The sequence below is a fragment of the Pelophylax lessonae genome (genome assembly GCF_965119305.1).
Source record: "Pelophylax lessonae genome assembly, chromosome: 4".
Taxonomy (NCBI): domain Eukaryota; kingdom Metazoa; phylum Chordata; class Amphibia; order Anura; family Ranidae; genus Pelophylax; species Pelophylax lessonae.
In genome coordinates this window covers 502,741,980-502,766,524 of record NC_138771.1, presented here as the reverse complement: position 1 = coordinate 502,766,524, position 24,545 = coordinate 502,741,980, and the positions used below count along the sequence as shown (strand labels likewise).

General features: G+C 42.6%; 1 protein-coding gene across 1 annotated transcript in view; it reads right to left on the bottom strand.

Annotated features, from left to right (window-relative positions):
- Positions 1-24,545, bottom strand: part of ARFGAP3 (ARF GTPase activating protein 3) — a 91,739-nt gene that overhangs the window by 39,978 nt on the left and 27,216 nt on the right. The window contains exons 4-9 of the mRNA XM_082256535.1: positions 18,134-18,206; positions 12,124-12,255; positions 10,006-10,083; positions 8,681-8,780; positions 7,677-7,736; positions 3,294-3,338 (exon numbers count right to left, since the gene is read on the bottom strand). Of these exons, the coding sequence (XP_082112661.1) occupies positions 3,294-3,338; positions 7,677-7,736; positions 8,681-8,780; positions 10,006-10,083; positions 12,124-12,255; positions 18,134-18,206 (488 nt within the window). The remainder of the gene's footprint in view (positions 1-3,293; positions 3,339-7,676; positions 7,737-8,680; positions 8,781-10,005; positions 10,084-12,123; positions 12,256-18,133; positions 18,207-24,545) is intronic.

Here is a 24,545-nt window from a genome sequence, read left to right as displayed (position 1 = left end):
CCACCACCGTGAAAACTGATTCCATCTTGAACTCGCACAAAGCAATTTAGTGTTTTTCAGGTCCAGAATTGGATGCACCTTGCCTTCCTTCCTGGGAACCGTGAACAGGTTTGAATAAAAGCCCTGAAAACGTTCCACACACTGAACCATTACCCCCTGTTGCACCAGGTCCTGAACTGCCCCAGAAAGCACCAGCAAGTGATCCGGGGACAGTCGCACATTGGAAGGGAAAAACCTTACCGGAGGGATTGATTAAAACTCAATCTTGTAAAAGGACCCTATGACCTCTTGAACCCATTTGTCTGATATCCGGGATAGCCACAGGTCCAGGAACTGGAAAAGATATCCCCCCCCCACCCCAGATATGGGTGAGGGCGCACCTTCAGGCCGAGGAGGTCCGCAGGTCTGGAGAAACCCGACTTTTGTTTGCCGAACCAGGGTCGCTTGGACCCGCCTGAGGGAGTTTTGAAAGGCTTTGCCTTATCGACTGACCAAGAGGAATGAAAAAAACTTTGTGTGCGGAGGAGGGGGGACCCCGTCTGCGATGAGGGTTCCGACCCTTGATAGCCTGTGGAAGAAAGGTAAACCCCCCCCCCCCCGTGAGACCCTTAATGAGGTCATCCAGGGTAGCTCTAAACAGGCAATCTCCTTGAGGAGGTAGATCAGTCAAGGCCTTCTTTGAAGTCTGATCCGTAGACTAGCACTTTAGCCAAAGTATACGCCGGAGGACCCTCCAGGTCACGGCGTAGTAACTTAGCCCATTCAGTCAACATTTGCGTGACAAGGGCAACCATAAACACCGGTCTCAGTGCAGACCCCGTCAGGGAATACATATTGCGGGCCACAGCCCCCGCCTTCCTATCCTCCGGATCCTTAAAGGACAGGAAATCCTCCACTGGGATAACGGTAGCCTTATTTAGTCTTGAGACCGTAGGTGGCACAATCCACTTCTTTATCAGGGACACCTCAGAAGGGTAGCGTCTAGAAATCCGCTTAGGCATCCCAGGGGAACGCTTTGGGCAGACCCATTCTTCTTTGAGCATGTTGTCAAAATACGCGGGAAAGTGAAAAACCTTTGCCACTCTGGATGGCTTGTGAGTGCCAAAACGTAACTTGCGCCCCAGTCACAGCCACAGCTGCGTCCTCCAATATCAGGGTCTCACGCACAGAAAAAACGAGTGTGTCCACCAGCGCCTTATCTTGCGCGTCAGTGGCAGTAGAAATGTCATCCTCACTTTCAGAGGAGACGGTGCGAGGTAGCGGACCCGGCAGGGAGACTCGCGTCTGTGGTGGCTGAGTCAGACTCAGAACCTAAGGCATCAGATGAGGCAGGGGTAGGCAGAAGGAGTTTCTTAGCACCTCGCCCCTTAAAGACCACCTCCACCTGGGACACAAACGCTTCCAGGACTGCCAAAATTGCATTGGTAGACACCTGGGATCCAGAGGGCCCTGCGGCCTCCCCGAGGGGGGTCAGGTGGGGACACATGATCTGTAGGGTCCATGTTGCACCAGGGGAACCCGTCAGCAAAAAGCTGAAAAAGTGACAGAAAAAGTCCCACTGCGCTGCAACGCCCCCCGAAGGTCAGACAATCACGCTGGAGACCCCCAGACTCGCTGTACCAAGATGCAGCAGAAGGCCCAGAACGTCTGCACATGTCAGCAGCAAACTATCCAAAAGGAAATGAGCTGCGAAACCGCCCAGGGTATAGGGAGGTGCTCCACCCACAAAAAAATGCCTCCAGGAACTCCCATTCAGAGTCCTATCAGAAAAAACCACCGCAAAATGGCAGAGCCAGGTGTACCAACATGGCCGCTGATCTCCTCAGCACATGAGGCTACAAGAAAAGGGCGGCCCAGCGCAACCTGCAGAGCAGCTGAGGACCCTCGTGGGGACCCCCTCAACGGGATTGATTGGCAGGTGGGCCCTAGGAGGTACAGACAGAGAACCCCCGCACGATCGTTCGTCCGTCGCACCCCCTACCCCCGCATCTGGTCTGGGACGCAGTCCCAGCCTCCGGGAGTAGGCCCAAATAGCCCCCAGCGTGAGGGGGGGGGGCAGGTAGAAGGGGGAGTGCGTGACAGGACAGAGGGGAACCCAGGATTGTGAGGGTCCGACCGTTACAGGGAGGGGCCTGCGTCCACCCCAAACTCACCATGCCAGATACACAGGCGGGCTCCATCTCCTGACAGGACCCCTCTCCCCCAAAGTGGAGGGGCTGTCGGCCAAATAGGACCGCTGCGACTCGGGCCTAGACCAGGCCGTATGCGACCTGGCGAGACATTTAACTCACGGGGCCAGTCCCCGTCCAGTGGGACTATGTCGCGGCCACACCAGCGCGGAGCTAAGGCCTGCCTGTGCTCGTTGGCCGGCTGGGGTGACCACTGGATCTAAACATCCAGCTCGTCGCCCAGATTCTGCATAGTTGCTTGTAGAACTCACAGGAAAAATCTGGAGAAAAGCCATCTAGAAAAAAAACTTTTTGCCAGGACCAGAGATCCAAGCAAGGAACTAGGTCCTTACTCCTGACTAGGCAGATTACAACTGACATCCTATGCAGGAAGAGAGGGTATACCCCCTGGGACTGCCAATAGGCATAGCCAGAACTTTTTTTTCTGCCTAGTGTCCTACTCCTGTAGGGGGCAGTATAACCCTACGGATATGCATCAGAGACTGCGTCCGTCAACGAACGATAGAGAAAAGATTTTTTTTTTTTGCATACATAAGGGCCCCTATATTTAAAATGTTTAAAAGTATATTGAAAGCCAAAACAATTCTTTAAGTTGGGGTTAAACCTTTTCTTTGCGGTCTGTGTTGCACTGAGGAGAAGTCTCTTTTTCCTGTTCTGGAAATAGAACAGGAAGTGAGAGGAAGTCTCTACGAAGTGAGGGGAAATCAAGAAAGTTGTCACCAGGACAGGCATCCCAATTTAAATATTTTCCCCTAACCCAGCTCTGGTGACAACTGAAAAAGTTTGGATTTCCTCATTCTGTCACAGTGAAAAAGAAAAAGAAGGCAAAATCTACCCAACAGGGAGGGACAGAGACATAAAGGGTAAAATGGTTCTTGTTCTTCCTAATTGTATTTAAACCCAATTGCCCTGGTCTTGGCTTATGTTTTTGGTAAACATCTAAATGTTAAAATGTCTCCTATACATTTTAGGCTCAGTGGTCCTTTAAATTCTGACTAAGTAGTTTTATGCAAAAGATCTTGCAGTGCACTATATGGGGTTGGGGGGGATGTGCAGGATAGATCAGGAGGAGACTAAAGCAGCGAGGAACAGGAGTTGGATCACCTGTCTGAGGTATGCTTCCTGCAGATACTAAATTCATTGAATCGTCTGCAACATGGAAGATAAAAAAAAAAAGGACATATTTATAGCAGAGTACTACAAAGCAAACTATACTTTATGGGGAAGGGATTAACTGATAAACCTACATGTCAAAGCTATAACAGTAAAAAAAAAGAAAAAAAAAAAATGTAATTCCTTCACCAAATATTTCTGAGTTTACCTCCTGCATTTCACCTTTTATACATGCAACTTGCAGGAAAATAGTACTACTTAAAATGGAACACCGGGCAAAAGGACAAATGAAGCAGTCTGTCAAAAGGGATGGGCTCAGGCATGTTTAGATCGTATTTTCAACCTACCTGAGCAATCCCGCCAGGAAGCAGTCACTGTGGGTTGGGAACTAGGATCCAAAACGCCTGAGCCCATCCCCATCTGTCACTAGCATTTACAAAGCGGTTTTTCTTTTTGCTAAAATTTACCCTGTAAACTGTTAATAACCAGCTAATCCATTATTTTTCCACTAGCTGTGACAGGGCAACAATGCTGCACATTCCTGCAGAAATCATTGCAACTCAGTCCCACTATTACCTCAAGTAATAAGCAAATTAAAGCTCATCTCCAGCAAATACTTTTTAGGCATATACAGCAGATGTTTCTTTCCTTTTTTTTTGGGAAAAAAAAAAAAAAGGTTTAAAAAAAAAGGATAAGTTCAGCTTTGAGAACGTTACATGTTCCACCCGTTTGTAGGGTGAAACATGTTCTCACTACACGATTTGAGCCCTCTGTGACAGCAGGCTGTGGATCTTTTCCCCATACCGGCTGGCACCGTTTGAAAACGGAGATCTGTGAATAAACAAACTACAAGTACCCATATCCTTTGCAGCTTTGTAGTTCTCAATGAACTTCCAGGGCGCTGTTGAGCGCTGTTGTAGTTCACGGATTCTTCCCAGCTTTGTGAAACTGCCTGCTCATATGATGTACGGGCAGACAGCTTACACCAACAGTCTGTAGGAGTCCTGCATGGCACACCTCTGTTAAAATCTTAAAACTACCCTTACATCTAATACGCTTATCCAAGAATTCATTGGACAGAAGCAATGTAACTCTGCTCTCCCTAAACCGCTTGTTGGAGCAGGGGGTCTCTGGCTATATCTCTACAGCAGTAGTCCTCAACTCCGGTCCTCAGGGCCCACTAACAGGCCAGATTTTAGGTATTACCTTAAGGAGATGCAGGCTAGAGTACTGCAATCACTGAGCAGCAAATTATATCACCTGTGATGTATTTCAGTTATCTTGCAAACCTGGCCTGTTAGTGGGCCCCGAGGACCAGGGTTGAGGACCACTGCTCTACAGGAAAGGAACTGTTAATGTGTCAGTAAACCCTCAACATTTTTTGGTGTCATTGGCTCTGAAATAACTTCTCTTACTGTGTGCTCAACATTTCTTTCATTACTATATTCTTAGATGATAGAAGAAAATGTCAAGATCAACCAGGTATTTACGACTTCCCTGTTCAGAGCGGCAATATTATTCCAGATGATTCTTCCGTCTTCAACATTACCACTCTCAATGCGCATGCTCCAGTTTTCCCCTGGGAGGAAGCCATGCTCTGCTTTGAACCCAAGAGTTAGATAAAGAACATATTCCTAGCATCCCTTTGGTCATGCATGTTCCTCCCTGCGGGCCACTGGGTCAGGCCGATTTTAGCTGTGCTATCTGCTGATCAGTTGCTTAATCAAAGTATCAGACCAGCTTCTAGAACAGACTGCACAGCTGCAACACTCGGTAGATAACAGGGAGGAGCATGCCCATCTAAAGAGATTACAGGGAGGTGTTATTTCATATAACACATGGGCTCAGAGCTGTCACATGCAGAAACTAATCTCTACCATATAGTAAGGTGAAGAGGTACATGGGCTACATCACATGATCAGAAAATTTATAAAAAAAAAAAAAAAAGTGAGATTAGTGAAACTGATTCATGGGCAAGTTTTGTTAGGGTCGTATTTAATGCTCATATGCAATAAGTAGAACTAATGGGTTTACATACACTAACACCTAAACATTTACATGTACGTGAATGACAAAAAGTACTAAGTCAGACATGGCTGGTCGACTCTAGATTCCAGCAAGTAGTACATCCATAGTCTTCAGATTGGATTTCATCCTTTAGTCCATCCAACACGGATAGTATAACTTTAAATGTATACTAGAGGGTAAATCAATCAAACCGTGTTACAGCTGTCAAGGACTGGTAAGATCTCGGAGCTTATGTTCTGCACATCCGCCAAAACAACTTCCAAAAGGAACCCCACTCTGAGATTTTATTTTTTATCAAGGAGATTGCCATTGAATAAGTCCATTCTCAAATAAACACCCTTGGGGTAGGATAAGTGAGATTCCAAGGTGGGAGAGACAAACACGGGCAGGGGAATCTCACTACTAGGAGTTTGACAGATAGAAGGCTATGTCTTTCACAGTTTTTGCCTGGACAAAAAAAAACACACACTATGCAGTACAACTTTGCAATTTTCCCATGTAAAATCTCTAGGTTCACATTGCCGTTTTGCGGTACATCCCATACGATTTGCTCAGGAATCGCATGAGATGTCGGTGTGGTGTGCGATTAGAGCCATTAATTTTGTATGGCTCAAATCACACCAGGACCCTTTTTTGTGCTGCAGGGGAATCAGATTGCTTGAGTGTCATTTAACATTGACAACCACAGCAGATTGCGTTAACAGCGATTTCAATGTGGTGCGGGAAACTCACAGGATTGACAGCGTTTCCCGCATTGCATATATGTGAACCAAAGCTAAAAAAGCTAAAACCACTTGTCAGCAGATAACAGTGAACTAGGAGATCACTGGATTTCCAGCAGGTCAACATGTATTGACCTGCAACGTTTTTACCACTTGAGTCTGTTGCAGTATTGAAATGGCACAGGGCATCACCAGTTTGTCCCTGAGCAGTTTTAAAATTGCAACTGAACTTAGCAGCTCCTATGATTCCCCCAGTCATTAGCACTGGAACAGCCAGTGTTCAACACAAACTAATTCCAGAAGCAAACGTAAAGATCTATTACTATGGGGGTTCTCGACCTGGTCTCAACTGACAATTTTATCTTGTTATGGTAAACATACAACATATGTAAATTATCAACCCCCCCCCACCACATGCTTGCATTGCAAAGTAAAAAAGGGGAATAAAGCGCTCCTAAAGTAAAGCACATTTCTTTACTGAGTTCTTTCTTTTTCAGGGGAAAGCACGTACGCAGTCCTGCGTTTACTGAGTTTACTTAGTTTTTAACAATCCACTACGCTACATAAATGTCGCACTGATAAGATATTTTTTTTTTCAGTGAAACGTAATCTATCATTTTAAATCAGCAGATTGATGATTTTATCTTGGGGTAAATATATAGGGGGAGGTGTAAATGTAAATTTTGCACTTTTATTATTTTCAAAATTTTTTACTATTTGTTCCCAACATATCTCAAAAAACGAGGTATAATACCTTAGGGAAGACTACAAAATGCTAAAAGGTATAAAGTACGGAACCAAGACATTGCCAAAAGGTAAAAATGTTCTGGGGCTAAAAGCAGTTGGTAAAAAAGGCAAAAGGGCTCGTTATTAAAAGATACAAAACATAGGGTGCTTTATTGCAAAGATGTATGTTTTTTTTTTTTTCTATATTCATTTTGACCTATAAGTAGTTTTGTAGGAAGTACTCCTTTGTTATCATTTTACAGAATTCCCCACAACTAACCATGTGACAATTTGGACATGGCCACCTTAAAGCCTCATGCACACAATGTTTTTACAGCTGCTGTTTTAGGCTTCAGGCATTTTTTTTCTGCAGCCAGTATAGTCCCCAGCAGGTTATCCCATGTCTCCATGCACACATACGCTGTTCTCAGTGTTTTTTTAGCAGGGGCTTTTCGGTCTTTAAAAAAAAAAAAAAAACACACACCAAAGAAATAGTGGGTCTTAAGAGGAGTTTTTCAGCTGTAAAAACACTAACTCTGATAAAAACTTAAAAAAAATGTTGAAAAACATGTCTATTTCGGCTTTTATCAGCGTTGTTTTTAGCTATTAGCTTTTGTGGGAGTATAGTTTTGCTAAAAACAAAACGCAACAGCTAAAAAAAAAAAACACTAAATAAAACGCTACTGCAAAAACACTGCAAAACTCATACTCCGAACGCTACTGGCGTTTTTAGAACATCCAGTGTGCATGAGGCCTTATAACCTTGACCACTAAGCAGTTTGGTGTAACTGAGGGTGACTGAAAACAGATATACATCTGATGGAAACTTTGCACAGAAGATGACATAACACAATACTGTGTGAATTTCCGTGTAATGAAAAAATAATTGTTCCATTACCTAAAGCTGCTTTTGGGGACATACTTAGACAATCCACACTTGGCCCAATCTCCTGATCACCTGTAACAAAAAGACAAACATTACAAATTTACATAATTAATGGATATAAAAGAGAAGAAAAAAAAAAAAAAGACCTGGCTCCTAATTTGTGTTCCAAGTCCAAAAGTGTTCAGGAGGGTTGTGATCGGGACTATGTGCTCCACACAAAACTGGTCAAACCATGTCTTCATGGAGCTGGCTTTAGCAGAGGGCATAGTCATCTCAAACAAAAATGAACCTTCCCAAAACTGTTACAATACAGTGCACAATTGTCAAAAACATCTATAAGAAGAACAGTACCCTTCACTGGAAACACCTTAACTCAATCATTTTTGAAATGTCCACATACATTTGGTCATGCAGTAAAATTGTTTAACTGCTTTGTAAATGTTAGCTGAAACTGATGCTCTTCAGACTGGCATTAAAAAGCTGGCCATGCACAGACTAAAATTTGGCCAGTCCAGCATTCTGGCTGAAGGAAATCTTTTTTACATTGTTTAGGTGAGTTGTAAGCTGGCTCAACGTACCTTTCCATCAATGGTCCCTGTCCTTTGCTGCTGGGTGCTGTTCCTCAGCCATCTTCATTGGCTGGCGCAGGATGACATCATTCCTGCACATGTGCGAGTCATCCCGACACACATGAACAGTGCTAAAAAAAGTTAGTCGAGCTGTACATACACAGCTCAGTTTACATGCTAGAGAATGCTGTGAGTAGGCAGGTAGGTGTATTATATGCAGAAGAGACATGGTAAGGCTCTTCTTCAATTAAGAGTTTTGCTCACAGTTTGTAACAGCGGAGCTTTAGATCCACTTTAAGGTAAACAAACATCTGAATGATTAGGGCTAAGTGGTCTTTTATGATACCAGTTTACTGGAGATCGACTATCTGGTTTAACTTTAAGGAAATTACATACTTCAACCTGTTGAATACCAAAAAAGCAGCCCAGTCATCCCCATAATCATACCTTCTTTGCCATCAGTGATTGTTTGTTGAGGACTCTGTAAAGCAGGTTCTGATGTCACGAGTGGCTGTGTCCAGTCTGTATTACTTGCGTCACTGACCTGCTGTTACAAATTTAGAATTTGTAAACCAAAAGAGCAATATCAGTTCCCAAGATTACATTAAGGCTTCAGCATTTATAGAAGTGAACAGTTGTTTTTAACATCTACAAAATGTTGCTCAAACATTTCTGCTGCCCAAATGCAGTTTCTTGGAGGTAATGTACCTTTTTGTATTTTAAGAATAATAATACACCCAAAATCTGTTTAAAAAAAAAAAAAAACCCTCCACACATTAATACACGTTCACACCACAAAAAAGGCTTCTGGATGCGTTTCTGCATGAGCAGTTTTAATTGATTTCTGAATGCATTCCAGATGCTTTTTTCTGTACTGGGGTCCGGCGAGTTTTTGCTGCATTTTTGATGCTTTTAACTAGAGATCGACATATACATATATCGGAATCAGCCCCTGAGGTTACCAATATTGCCGATATTTAGGGAAAGTGCATGTCCTGGGGTGATGCCTGCAGCTAGAGGCATCACCCCGGTACCGGTGTCCATAGCCGACGGTCGGCTGACTTGTAATGACAACCGATGCGGCTGAGGATGCCCACCCCCCCTTCCCGCCGCCTTCCACAGCTCACAGGGGTCTCCCGTCCCACCTGGAGACCCGAGCATCCTACCTCCACCGCTGCCGCCGAAGAGAAGACCCGGTGTAGCATGAAGATGTGTCCCTGTGAAAGCCAGTATCCCTTCTGCAAGTGCGCATGCCTCGGTCTCCATGTAAAAAACCCGGAAGTGATGTTATGACATCACTTCCAGGTACTCTGCGCCAAATTAAAAAAACTGCAGCATTCAAAACAGCCAAACTTGGTGTTTTGAATGCTTTTCAGTGCCGAAGAGGGGTTTGAGTCTTTTAGACCCCCAGATCCCGCCACAAGGAGTAACTTTAGAAAAACATTTTTTTTTTACATGTCCGAAAATATCGGCCAATACCGATATCCAATGACCAAAATCGGTATCGGCATTAAAAACCCGATATCGGTCGATCAGTACTTTTAACCACGTTCCAGTACAGTTCTGTGCAAGAAAAAAGCAGCAAGTTTTTTTTTTTTTTTTTCTGAAACTGAAAAGCACTGCACTGGCGTGAACTATGCCACTGAAACCCATATACCTACTTTTCATGCATTTTTGATGCAGAAAAAAAAAAAAACATTGCACTGTATGTGGTGTGAACAGGCCCAACCCAGTACTTAACATTCCCTGATATCTCCCGCCTTTAACAATACCTCTACGTGTGCAGCAAAGAAATCTTCCTCCTTCTGTTGCGGTGAGAGTGGTGGGACCCCACTGCCATCTATCCACAGCTGCAATTAATAGGAAATAAAAAAAACATCAGCTTTAACTAAGCGCTGGAATATAACATAATATCTGGCCCACCCCTCTCTCTTTACAAATCACCCTCTGTTAGTAGTTGCAAAATGTATCTGTAAAGACAAAAAAAAAAAAAAAATAGGTAGACATATACTCACCTTACCCCTGTCTTTTGCACTGCTAAGCATGGCATCAGTTTTTCTAGGAAGATTCCTGGTGAATGCAGAGCAGGTGGATTCTTGCAAAAAGACACTATGGTTCTTCCCACGAAATTTGGTTGCTCATCCTCACTTAGGCACCATGGGTAAAAAACAGTTGCAGGGCAAGTATATGTGTAACTTTTTCTTTATAGATACATTTTGGAACTAAGTTGATAGAGAAAAATGGGAAAGAGGGGGATTTTAAAGTGCATCAAAATAGTAAACACGTAGCACAATATAAAGAAAATCTACATTTTTTTTATTTACGCAAAGTTAAATAAAACCTCATAAAAATATATTGCATCATCAACTGTAGACATATAGTACAGCCATTTGTGCATCAATGCATGATATGATCTATCCATCTCTATAAATATCTATCTAATCATACATTGACTCACAGACGGCTATACTATATGTCCACAGTGATGATACAATATATTTTCTAATGAGGTTTTATTTTAACTTTGCATAAATAAAAATTTGAGATATTTTTTTTACATTGTGCTTTGTGTTCACTATTTTGAGGCACTTTAAAGTCCCCTCTTTCCCATAATCTCTCCTTTTAGGGAAGTATGAGGACTTTCTCTGTAAACTTTGTTTCACACAGGGGATAGAGCCAGTTTCTTTATACATTGTCCTGCCCATCTAAATACCAAAAGGTAAGATGTAGGACAAGAGAGCAGCTGGTACTTCAGGCTTGAAATTCTTGGTTTACTACAGAGCTGTGAATAAGGACATGAATAGCAGGATATTAAGCTGCAAACAGTTCAAAGAGGACACACCCCTCCACTTCTCTAAGAAGAGTTGGTGCCATCCAGAAGCATCCTGTGTTAATAAATTAGTTACATGTAATATCAAGATTTTTTTTCTTCTTTACAAAAAACAGAAGATAGGTAAAAATTTTTTATTATATATATATATATATATATATATATATATATATATATATATATATACACACACACATACATACATACATACATACATATATATATATACATATACACACATATACATATATACATATACACACATATACATATATACATATACACACATACATATATACATATACACATATATACATATATATATATATATATATATATATATATATACATATATATATATATACATACATACATATATACATACATACATACATACACACCTCGATCTATCACATCGGCTGGGAAATGAAACCCCTTTGTACGATGCGCGAGGCAGAGCAGAGCTGGTAAAGGGAGCGAGTGGGCAATGTGGTCTATGGGACTACATGCATGCTGTGGGTAAGCATGGCATTCTGTAGCAAACTAAGGACTGTAAATTGACCATGCCAACACGGATCTGCTTTGGTGCTTCTGTAGCTAGCAACAGCAAGGAAGAAGGGCTCAGTATAAACTTGTAAAAATAAAATAAAGCAAACAAAGCCATAAACACTTGAACAGGCTACAGTTAATATGGGTTAAGTTTAACCCCCCCCCCAAACCTCCCTATTGACTCTTACAATGTATCTAATTATTATTTACATTTATTTATTTTATTACCCTCTGCAGCAGCATTGTTTTGCTTGGAAAGAAAAAATAAATGTATGCATGTGTAGAGGGACAGAGGGTTGGGAATGGGGGGGGGGGTATAATACTGTAGTCCAGCAGACAGGGCAGACACTAAACGCTCACTGGATTTCTGGCAGATGAACAGGTATTTTTCTGTACTCGCAGCATTTATTAGAAAGCAGAACATGGAGAAATGTATTTCAGAGATGAACTGAATAGGTTTTATTGTGCCCTGTAATACTCTAACATTATATTGGTCTGCCATAGGACTTACATCAGTGCCGTGTTTCCTTGTTGCTTGTGACGCGAGTGCTTTAATTTTCTCCCTGTACAGGTTTGCTGTTCGACTGTTGTATTTCGCGTTTGTGTCATTTGTGGTGCAGCCATGTTGTCGAAAGAAGATATTCTGCATGGAGAAAAAAAAAAAAAAAGCAGGGAAAAAAAAAAAGGTCAAAAGTGATGAATATTCCTGTACTGTGTATTTCTAGCTAAGGAGAACAAGAAACGTATGCCAAATGTATTAAAAAATCAAGCCTGTACAAAATTCAACACAGCATGCTGTAGAATGACAAAGATATGGCCCACCACTGCTCAGAGCACGGATGTTACAGCTGCTGCTATTCATATAATATTTCTATTTATAAAAAGGCAGCTTATTCTTCAGAAACAAAACTAGAGTGCTAGAACGTGACAGGCCTCATGACTGCAATGAGGTTTTCAGTGCCATACAAATTTCCTTCCTTCAAGAGAATAATACAGTATGTTCAGAAAGTGCAGACTATCAGTTATATAAAGTACCATCATGCTTTGCTTAAGGTAACTTTACCTATTTTAGAGCACTTTTAACAACACAGCTTAGTACTGGCTGCGATACTTTTTTTTTTCACACTAATTGTTCTACTAAGTACTATCCATTTGTTTTTAAATTAGAAAATACAATTCGCATTCCAGCTCAGAGACTTGTCAGGTCTTTAAAAATATCAAAAATGGCAGTTCTCTGCACCTATCCTCTGTTCCAGCATTGCATTCTCCATATAACTTTTCCAAGGAGTTGGATGACACGTACGCCATATATCTTTACTTCCACCCCTACAATACTACAGTGCCCAGTATTGACGAGTCAAATGTTAAGAGACCAATGAAAGCTGCAGCACTGGAATGGAGGGTCAGTAGGAGACACAGGCTGCCGGAGAGGCGATTATAAAATATATGAAAAGAAAATAAAGGCTCTACACCTCCTCATCCCACTCGGGGTGTACTCAGTACTCAGTATTGACTCCTGTCTCTCCATAACCCACAAAAGAAAACAACCCAGCACATGGCAACAAATCCTTAAAGTTTAAACAGCATACCGCTCTAAACTGATGCACTTCAGCCTATAATGCATTAATCATAGCTCTGTTTGGAGCGATTTGCCATTTTAAATGGAAAAAACATTTACGCCAAGATTCATTGGGTGTTGGTATCTTTCTATAGCATGGTGTTGAATATTATTATATGGGATTCATATAGCACTGACATTTACGCAGCGCATTACAACATGAGGGTACACAGGACAATTACAAGACAATTTATTAGAAAAGGAATCAGAGAGCTCTGGCCGATAGAGCTTACAATTTAAGAGATCTCTTCTTTTGCAGGACAATGTCATTTTGAAGATTTTTGAAAACCTGACAAGGCCTCTAATGATAACGAAGGCAAGTTTGTATGATCAGGTGTTCTGTTCATTCAGCGAGTTTGCCAGCTTGTATTTGCACTGCAATAGGAAAGGGCTAATGAACAGGATAGCGCAAAGGAGTGTATTATGCAAATAAAGATAAGTGTATCAAAAGAACACTTATCCTTTGAATGGTCACTGTACCCAAACATATTTTAGCTATAGGTGGTGCCTGAAGGACTAAGTCATTTCCTGGTAACTTAGATGTTTAAGAGGAGCTCCAGGCTTCTTCAGAAAAAATAAAAAAAAAAAAAGTCTACAAATACTGTAACTGCTGACTTTTAATATTAGGACACTTACCTGTCCACAAATGTCCAATAGCTCGGCAGCTGGGGAAGGAAGGAGCAGAGGGGCCGAACTTCCAGGTGCCTTTGCCAAGGCAAAGTCAGTCGGAAGTGGGTACCTGTCAAAACCAGGTACCCGCTGCCCCCACCCCGAAAGGTGGCAAATGTGGCAACGAAGGGGGGGGGGGGGGGAAACAAGCAGAGCTTCCTTTGAGTGGAGCTCTACTTTAGGATACTTCAATAGAGAGATATCCCTGCCATAAATTCACAGCTTTGAGCCTGGGCCTTTTGTTAAGCCTAGTACACAATGAGAAAAATCGGACATAAAAAACCGCTTTTGCGTTTGTCTGTTAAATTAAGTGTTAGCACACAGCTTTCGAGAGCTGATCAAGACAGTTCATGCGAAAACATTAGATGGAACAAGCACAGAATTTTTTCTCGTACAATAGGAAAACGATTTTCTTGTATGAAAAAAAAAAAAAAATCATGTCACCAAGACTCCACATGCTGAGGAACTAAAGACTACATTATATCACTTCTGAAGTTATATTCTATCTTACAAGAATTTTCGGAACTTCAGTAACCTATTGGTTTTCAATAGGAGACTAGCATGCAAAAAAAATAAATAAAAAAAAAAAAAAAAAAAAAAAACACTATCATTCATCCGATATGCTTATTGTGTGTACTGGACATTATATTCTCCATATTATATAAAAGTACAGCAGAGATATGGAAGCCCTTAATGATAGTCACATTAGGTGTTCAGACCCAGAAACTCAATGCAGGGATGGTAGGAGCCCCTTATTCACTGAACAAAATTATAAAAAAAACGCAACACTTTTGTTTTTGCCCCTATTTTTCATGAGCTGAACTCAAAGATCTAAGACTTTTTCTATGTACACAAAAAGCCTATTTCTCTCAAATATTGTTCACAAATCTGTCTAAATCTGTGTTGGTGAGCACTTCTACTTTACCAAGATAATCCATCCACCTCACAGGTGTGGCATATCAAGATGCTGATTAGACAGCATGATTATTGCACAGATGTGCCTTAGGCTGGCCACAATAAAAGCCACTCTAAAATGAGCATGTTAACTGTCTTGGGGATGTGACCACCATTTGACTCACGCAGTGCAACATCTCCATGGCATAGAGTTGATCAGGTTGTTGATTGTGGCCTGTGGAATGTTGGTCCATTCCTCTTCAATGGCTGTGCAAAGTTGCTGGATATTGGCAGGACCTGGAACACACTGTCGTATACGCCGATCCAGAACATCCCAAATATGCTCAATGGGTGACATGTCTGGTGAGTATGCTGGCCATGCAAGAACTGGGATGTTTTCAGCTTCTAGGAATTGTGTACAGATCCTTGCAACACGGAGCCGTGCATTATCATGCTGCAACATGAGGTGATGGTCATGGAAGAATGGCACAACAATGGGCCTCAGGATCTCGTCATAGTATCTCTGTGCATTCAAAATGCCATGAATAAAAACGCACCGGTGTTTGTTTTACATAACATACGCTTGCCCATACCATAACCCCACCGCCACCATGGGTCACCCGATCCACAACGTTGACATCAGCAAATCGTTCACCCACACAATGCCATATACGCTGTCTGCCATCTGCCATGTACAGTGAAAACTGGGATTCATCCATGAAGAGAACACCTCTCCAAAGTGACAGATGCCATCTAATGTGAGCATTTGCCCACTCAAGTCGGTTACGGCGACAAACTGCAGTCAGGTCGAGTCCCCGATGTGAACGACGTGCAGAAGAGCTTCCCTGAGAAGGTTTCTGACAGTTTGTACAGAAATTCTTTGGTTATGCATAACGATTGCTGCAGCAGCTGTCTGGGTGGCTGGTCTCAGACGATCTTGGGGGTGAAAACGCTCGATCTGGAGGTCCTGGGCTGGTGTGGTTACACGTGGTCTGCGGTTGTGAGGCCAGATGGATGTACTGCCAAATTCTCTGAAGCTCCTTTGGAGACGGCTTATGGTAGAGAAATGAACATTCAATTCATGGGCAACAGCTCTGGTGGACATTCCTGCAGTCAGCATGCCAATTGCACGCTCCCTCAAAATCTGCGACATCAGTGGCATTGTGCTGTGTGATAAAACTGCACATTTTTAGAGTGGCCTTTATTGTGGTCAACCTAAGGCACACCTGTGCAATAATCATGCTGTCTAATCAGCATCTTGATATATCACACCTGTGAGGTGGATGGATTATCTCGGCAAAGGAGAAGTGCTCATAAGGCTCGGTTCACACTGGGGCGGCTTCAAAGTTGCCCGACTCTGGAGCCGCCCCGTGCGACTTCAGCGTGGCTTGCAAACGACTTCCTATAGAAGTCAATGCAAGTCGCCCCCAAAAGTAGTGCAGGAACCTTTTTCTAAGTCAGAGTGACTTGATTTGCTCTGATTAGAATGGTTCCATTGCACTGAATGGAGCGTGACTTGTCAGGTGGCCAAGTCGCCTGACAAGTTGCCCCAGTGTGAACCGGGACTAACACAGATTTAGCCAAATTTGTGAACAATATTTGAGAGGAATATGCCTTTTGTGTACATAGAAAAAAGTTTTAGATTTTTGAGTTTAGAAAATGAAAAATGGGGGCAAAAACAAAAGTGTTACTGGCAGTGTAACTGGCACAGTAGGTGTGCAGACCTGTGAACCCAGCACAGAGATCTCTCTAACAGAGTACCGGAAATCTTCAGCACTAATCAAAAGTTATAAAAAATAAATAAATAGAGCATTAAAAACGTCAAATACATTATTGTCCTCTATTCAGTGTATCCATTTTTCTACTATCCTCAGAACAAATTTGTTTTTGAAGCATTGAGCGGCATGCTCACAAACCAAAGTAATCCAAGGCAAACAAACCAACAACTACACCAGAGAAAAGATGTGAAACAAACCAAAATATGGATTTAAAGTACAATGAAACTTTTCAAATAATTTCACCTTGTATTAAAAGCTGTTTTAGTCAATTAGCATATGATTTTTTATTTTTTAAGCCTACAGTTCATACCTTGAAATCATCATTATTACCCGTCACATCAGGGTCTAAACATTGATTGGGAAGTATTCAAATTGTGGTAAAATCTTGACAATAAGAGATCCGCATCCAGCATCCCCCATCTTTGACAAATTTACCAAAACACCTCTGGGTGCAGAGATCACTCTACTGAGTCCAGAAGCTGGCAGCTGAGAAACTCCGCCTGCAAATTTTCCCGGCTGACAAGGCCGGAATAGGATGTTCTGCCCAGAGCAGTCAGGCCTGCTTCTCTCTGAGCTGCTCAACTTCTGGTTCCACCCTAGTGATTAAGGTAAGCCAAAGCCATGGCAGTCCCTGAAGGCAGTCTGTCCACTACTGAAGGGGGAGGTCAATTGCTCTTCTGAAAGCTGTAAAAAGTTGATGGGAAGTCGCCAACCAAGTTTTCTGTACTGTCACTGTTCTAAGCACATCACCCCAGCTCAACAGGCTGGGATCTTTCGTGAGCGAAGTCAATAGGAGAAATGACTTTCCTGACTTCAGTGCCAGATTGGAAATCAACCATGTTAGAGTGTCTGGCCTCTGTCAATCCAAAGAAGCCTACTTGTCCCACACATCCAGAATACTGTTGTAATGTTGTTTGGAAAAACAGCACCACCTCAAAATGCCACCATCAAGTTCAGGACCCTCATGCAAAACTACACTGAGGTGTGGCAATGGGGTAGGAATTCTCATACTGGAGATCTCCGCAACACAATTCTTGCTGGAGGAAGAAACACTCAAACCAGAGGCAAAGCCAGGACAAAGCCTAGGTACTCCAAGCAGTGAGTTGGAGTCAATGCAGATTTTTGGAGACGCGGCATCTACGACCAGCAACTGAAGAGCCACTTGCCAAACCTCGCAGAATAGAACCTGGACAGATCAGGCCCTCAAAAGTAGGTCATCCAGGTATCATACAATGGGCACAAGCCTAGAACGAAGGCTTAGGAGCAGGAGAGGTTATACTGGGGTATAGGGGTTCTAGTAATTTGATTTTCTCCAAAAAGAAGCATTAAAAAGGGGAATGAAAAAAAAGCTAGACCTCAATTGCAGGTTTATATATATATATATATATATATATATATATATATATAAATTCCTGAAAGGGTTTGTGTTCTGACCCGCCTCCTGTTCCTTGCCATTTGTCCATCCTTGGGATAGGAATCTAATTTGACCAATAGAAAGGCACAGGTGGTGTCAAGGTCTCACTGAGTGGAAAAAAATAAAAAAATATCACTGACACACTTACCGCATTGGTGTTTCCACCGACTTGCATGCATCGAAGCTGAAACCATGACCAATTTGAGTCCAATTCAGTTGATCTTAAAAAAAATAAAATAAATAATTTTGAATTAATTTATTTTTATTTAGGCGATCGCCACCTATAGCTAAGCATACACATTCCTATAAATTATACTCTTTAGCTGTGAATAGCAAAACCTATGTAATATTAGGCCTCATGCACACTGCTGCTCCTAAACTTACATTTAGGCTTCATGTACACTATTTTGTTGTAAACCCTGTTTATCTTGACAGGACAAAAATCAGCGTTAAAAACACCCCCAAGCTGCATTTTTTTTCAAACCAGTTTAGGTGAGGTATTTCATTGATCAGAATTTAAATTTATTCTGGCCATTGAAATGAATAAATGCTGAAGTGTGAAACGTGCCTAGCGTTTAACGTTTTAAATGCCAGTAAACTCTTGTCCGGAATGCAATTTTTGTGATTTCAGAGAAATGCCAGTAAACTCCTCTGAATGATTTTATGTACATGGACACAGGATAAACGGGAGAAGAGTACAGGGGCTTCAGAGAAAAACACCACACTGCTCTTAAATGTCAGGTTAGCAGATGCAGGAGTACGAGGCCTTAAAGGTATAAAAGGAAATAAACTGCCTAATTTTCTAACACACATGACTACACCATGAATGGAATGACAAATGCTCGAAGACTAAATTGAGGATTCCAGAGAAACCATTTAAAAAAAAGCTATTTGTGGATGAAAAGGTTTCTGAACTGAATCAACAAGTTACATCCAGTTCCTGTAAGTTCACCTGTCGATCCAGGTGATAAACACAAGATAAATACATTTGAGAATTTCATAATCCCTTCTTTAAAACACACTTTCACAAGTCCAACAAGATTCCTTTCCAGCTGCTACAAGGCTCGAAGGCACAAATGCAGACAGCACACTATTTTACAGGTGGATAGGCACAGCCAACAACCATTAATGGCTAAAGCTAGCAGCTCCTTGCTGCAGAGACCAGTTACAGGTGTGGACAGTAACCAGTTGTTTTTGTTATAGATTATATTGACCAGGCAACGCACTGACATCTTTGCTGCCATTGTGCCCCTGTGCCTTAAGAAGGGGTGGGCTCCCTTCAGGTATATCTGTCCTACACCTGACCATTAAATGCATGTGCTTCCATTGTTGGAGACTCACAGAATTTAGAGTTAAGACCACAGATAATGGGGTGCCTTGACGGGGCTCTGTGGCTTACGCATGTATTTGCAAATGTGTGCAACTAAACCCCTGTTTTAACACGTACTGTTGTACAGGTCAATTCGGTTGGTCGCAGATTGGTCGGTAAGGAGAGCTTGGAAATCTTTTTGTTTTGTTATATGCATTGCCCTTCCAATGCTCCTTGCTGCAGAGACCAGTTACAGGTGTGGACAGTAACCAGTTGTTTTTGCTAAAGCTAGCAATACCTGGATCAGTTTTTTTTTTTTCCCTTTTCCATCAGCCAAAATGGAATGGATTCCCCAATCCACACAAGCGTGGACAGAGGAATCATTCCTGCTGAGTTATTGTGTTCCGACAGTGGGGACTCCTCTGTTGTCAAAATACACAAAATCAGTGCTGCGACCATTGTTAGATCAAAAATTAGCCAGTCCTTGCTAAACCAGCTGAATTTCGATCCATCTATGCCTAACTAATCTACATATAAGCAGTCCTTCCAAGACCATAAAAAGAGAATATTGGTAATTGATTAAAATGTGTTCCTTTAATTTTTAGATCTCTAAATATAACCCGAGTATAGCATCAAGTCAATTAATGGGATATTAATCTGGTCAGTTAAGCAGCAGAGGGGGGTTGTTAATTTCATTAACACCAAAGCAACTGAAACTGATTAACAGGTGCACTAGATGAGCAGCAATGAGACAACCTCCAAAAACAGGAATGGTTTACAGGTGGAGGCCACTGACTTTTTTTCACTAGTTTTGCATTTGGCTAGGGTCAGTGTCACTACTGGTAGCATGAGGCAATATATGGACCCTATAGGAGGTTGCACAGGCAGTCCAACTCCTCCAGGATGGCACATCAATATGCGCCATTGCCAGAAGGTTTGCTGCGTCTCCCAGCACAGTTTCAAAAGCATAGAGGATATTCTAGGAGACAGGCAGTTACTCTAGGAGAGCTGGACAGGGCCGTAGAAGGTCCTTAACCCATCAGCAGGACCAGTATCTGCTCCATTGTGCAAGGAGGAACAGGATGATCACTGCCAAAGCCTTACAAAATGACCTCCAGCAGGCCACTGGTGTGAATGTTTCTGACCAAACAATCAGAAAAAAGACTTCATGAGGGTGGCCTGAGGGCTTGACATCCTCTAGTGGGCTTGTGCTCACTGCCCGGCACCGTGGAGCTCCATTGGCATTTGCCATTAAGAGGAGAGCAGGTTCACCCTGACCAAATGCGACAGATGTGAAAGGGCCTGGAGAAGCCGTGGAGAACATTATGCTGCTGGTAATCAGCATGACTGGTTTGGTGGTGAGTCAGTAATGGTCTGGGAAAGCATATCCATGGGAGGGAAGCACAGACCTCTACAGGCTAGACAATAGCACCCTGACTGCCATTAGGATTCAGGATGAAATCCTTGGACCCACTGTCCGACCCTATGCTGGTGCAGTGGGTCCTGGGTTCCTCCTGGTGCATGACAATGCCTGGCCTCATGTGGTGAGAGTATGCAGCCAGTTCCTCAAGGATGATAGAATTGACATAATTGAATGGCCTCCATGCTCGCCTGACCTAAATTCAATAGAACACCTCTGGGACATTAGCTTTTGGTCCATCCAACTCTGCCAGATTGCACCTCAGTCTGTTCAGGAGCTCAGTGATGTCCTGGTCCAGAGATAGGCGGAAATAGCACAGGACACGATCCATCATCTCATTAGGAGCATGCCTCAACATTGTCAGGCATGCATACAAGCACGTAGAGGCTATACAAACTACTGAGTACCATTTTGAGTTGCTGCAATGAAATTTCTGCAAAATGGACTAGCCTGCTGCATCATTTTTTCACTTTGATTTTCGAGGTGTCTGAATTCAGCTCTCTGTAGGTTGATCATTTTCATCAAATGATGTGGCATCCTTTCAATCCTAAAACCCAGTCCAAATCAGTATAAAATATCCAGCAAGAGATGTTTTCCCCATTGAGATCTGATGCGTTTTCAAAAGGGTTTCTTTCATTTTTTTGGGCAGTGTATATAAAGCCTTGCTGCCAAAACAGGTGGGAAGAGAAGGGGGGTGGAGGCACCACCCCAGTTTGGTATTAAAACACAGACTTTATTGCCACAGGATTAAAAACAAGTACAAGATTTAAAATAATAAAAAAGTGCTCATCGTGAGGTACTCAGCCCAAAAAAGCTCCCACTGTCCTGCAGGCTCTGCTGGCTCTGTTTAAGTCACTGGAAGGAGATGGATGGAGACACGGGCGCCCTGTTTGTCCAGCCTGGACCGCATGGGTGGAAAGGACGTCACTGAAAAGGGTTTGAATCAGGGCTGGAATTGTGACCCGCAGTTCCAGCCCCATTTCAAACCCCTTCCGGTGATGTCCTTTTCGCCCGTGCAGTACACTCTGGTTAGCACAAGACTTCCTGGACAAACAGGACCCGTGTCTCCATCCATCTCCTTCCAGCGATTTGGACAAAGACAGCAAAGCCTGCAGGACAGCAGGACATTTTTGGGTGGAGTACCTCTCTATTTAAATCTTGTACAGGTTTTTACTCCTGTGGCAATAAAGTCTGTCCTTTAACCACTTGCCAACCGCCCACCGTAGATTTACTGCGGCAGGCTGGCTCGGCTGCGTGAAACAACCTAGCCCTACGTCGGTCGCACGCATGGTGCTGCGGGGCAATGCCGATCCACGGGACCAGAGGCCGGGATTGCCGCTGGGCACCCGCGATTGCTCCCTGCTGAGAAAGAAGGATGGGCAGCTGTTGTAAACACAGCTGACCGTTCTCTCTGAAATGATCACAGAGCACCTGTGTTCCTTCTATACAAGATCACAGGTCTCTATGATCATTTCACAAGCCCATCCCCCCCCACAGTTAGAAAACACTCCACTAGGTACACACTTTGAACACCCCTAGGTTAACCACTTCCCTGCCGGTGTCATTATTGCAGTAACAGTGCATATTTTTAGCATTGATTACTGTATTAAGGTCACTAGTCCCCCCAAAAGTGTCAAAAATGCCAGTTAAGGAACCGATCTGTCGCCCGCAATGTCGCAGTCCCGCTAAAAAGTGCTGATCGCCGCCATTACTAGTAAAAAAAAAAAAAATAAATAAAAATGACAAATCTTTCCCCTAGTTTGTAGACGCAATAACTTTTGCGCAAACCAATCAAAATACGCTTACTGCGATTTTTTTTAACAAAAAATATGTAGCAGAATACACATTGGCACCAAAAGAATGAAAAATTTAGATTTTTAATTTTTTTTTGAGGGGGGAATGTCATATAGCAGAATGTGTAAAACATTGTTTTTTTTTCCTGAATTGTCGCTTTTTTGTTTATAGTGCAAAAATAAAAAAAAAAAAATTGCAGAGGATCAAATACCACCAAGAGAAATCTCTATTTGTGGGAAAAAAGGACATCAATTTTATTTCGGTACAGTGTCGCACAACCGCAGAATTTTCTGTTAAAGTAAAGCAGTGCCGAATCACAAAAAATGGCCTGGTCATTAAGGGGGCAAATCCTTCTGGTCCATAACTGGTTAATACACTAAGGTGGCACCTTTCCCCCTCTCTTCACTCATGTCATTTCAGAGTTGGACACACTCTCAGGATGGCTGCCGCTATTATTAATCGAAACTTATGACTTACAGACTTATGGACTGAGCTTGTATTCCCTGTTTTTTGCAGCAATTGCTTAGAGATTTTCCCTGATTTGGGTATGAACCCTCTGTACGCTAGATTTTTTTTTTCTTTATCGTGTAGTGCAAAACAGATGGCTCACCTGCACTCCGCATGCAGTCTGCAGATTGAGAGGCATGGCCGATAAACAGGCAAGGGTCAGTTCAGGAGCCAAAACAGAGATGGATAATTACCTGGGCGGGGTCAGGCTTCCCATGCACACATTCATGAAAACCAGCTATTCAGTGATGCTGGGTGCTGTAATGACCATAGGGTGGAAACCATGGATAATCTAAGTGCAAGTCTCTTTTGCATAGGCCTGTTTGGGAGGGACATCGGGGACAATGAAAACTGGTATCTCGTCTCTCTCTCTTTGCATGAACACCCAACATTTTTTTTTGCATCTTTGGCCCGTTTCTGTAGGTGGGTTATGGGCAGTGACAACATCCTCTTGAAATTTGAGAAAGGAAGCGGATCTTTTCTTAGACCCTTGACCGGTTACATAAGAATTATAAATTGACAAATGGAAAAAGGTAAAAAGGAAACTTTTCTGTACCAGTAATGGGACCTTCTGGTTGCTAAATAGGGCTGTACCATTTCATCTTTGTAATCCACACCTCCCATGAATCGATTATAATCATGTATGCACTCAAGTTTTTGGAATGGATCGTGTCTTCCGTGGATTTCTATCAAGGTGTCGTTGTGGATGGAAGACAGGACATCTTGCTTATTCCTTCACTTCAGGGTCAACACTTCTTTATTCCTCAAACTCACCAACTCCCCCCTTTGTAGCCTTGTGGTAAGCAGCCTTTGTAGGAAGCCCTTTCTATTTGTTTGTGTTGTACTGCAGGCTAACGTTTTCTGGAGGTAAAGGTGGGAAAAAAAGGGATAGGCTTGTGTAAAAGTAGTTCAGGTAGTTTTAGTACCCCTTTTGGAATAGTGGAAATGCAAGGTCTCACACAATTTTTCCACTGGTCGCGATATAGGATGGGCACTCAGGGGGCTTAAGCGGGCTAGCTTTCCCCTTCTGACATACGCAGAAGGCATACGCGTACTCTGTGGCCCTTTAACATAGCTTTTATAGCTTCACCTTATGTCTGGTCCTTTTACTGGGGATATACTGTGATTTCTAGCCTGCCGGTGAAATGGACAAGGGACTCCTCAACACAGATGTGTTTGTCAGGAATATACAATTGAGCACATTTCTGGGAAGAAATAATAAGTGTGCGAATTTTGCAAAGTTTATCATATCTAGGCTGATAGAAGAAGCATATGATTAGGCCATGACATAACAAATGAATACATTGGCATACGATGAATGGGGTTTGTGGCCCAGTAAGCGTGCACTTTTTTTAGCAAGTCCCATGTTAGGTGTGAGTCCCAAAAATATTTTGAATTCTTCCACTGTAACAGGTCTCCATGCAAATGGATGGGGAGTATACAAATTTGGGTTATTTGTGATGTATCGCTGGCAAAATGATTGCTCTGGTCCACAATAAATTGGAAAAAATAGCTGGTAAAAAAAAAAAA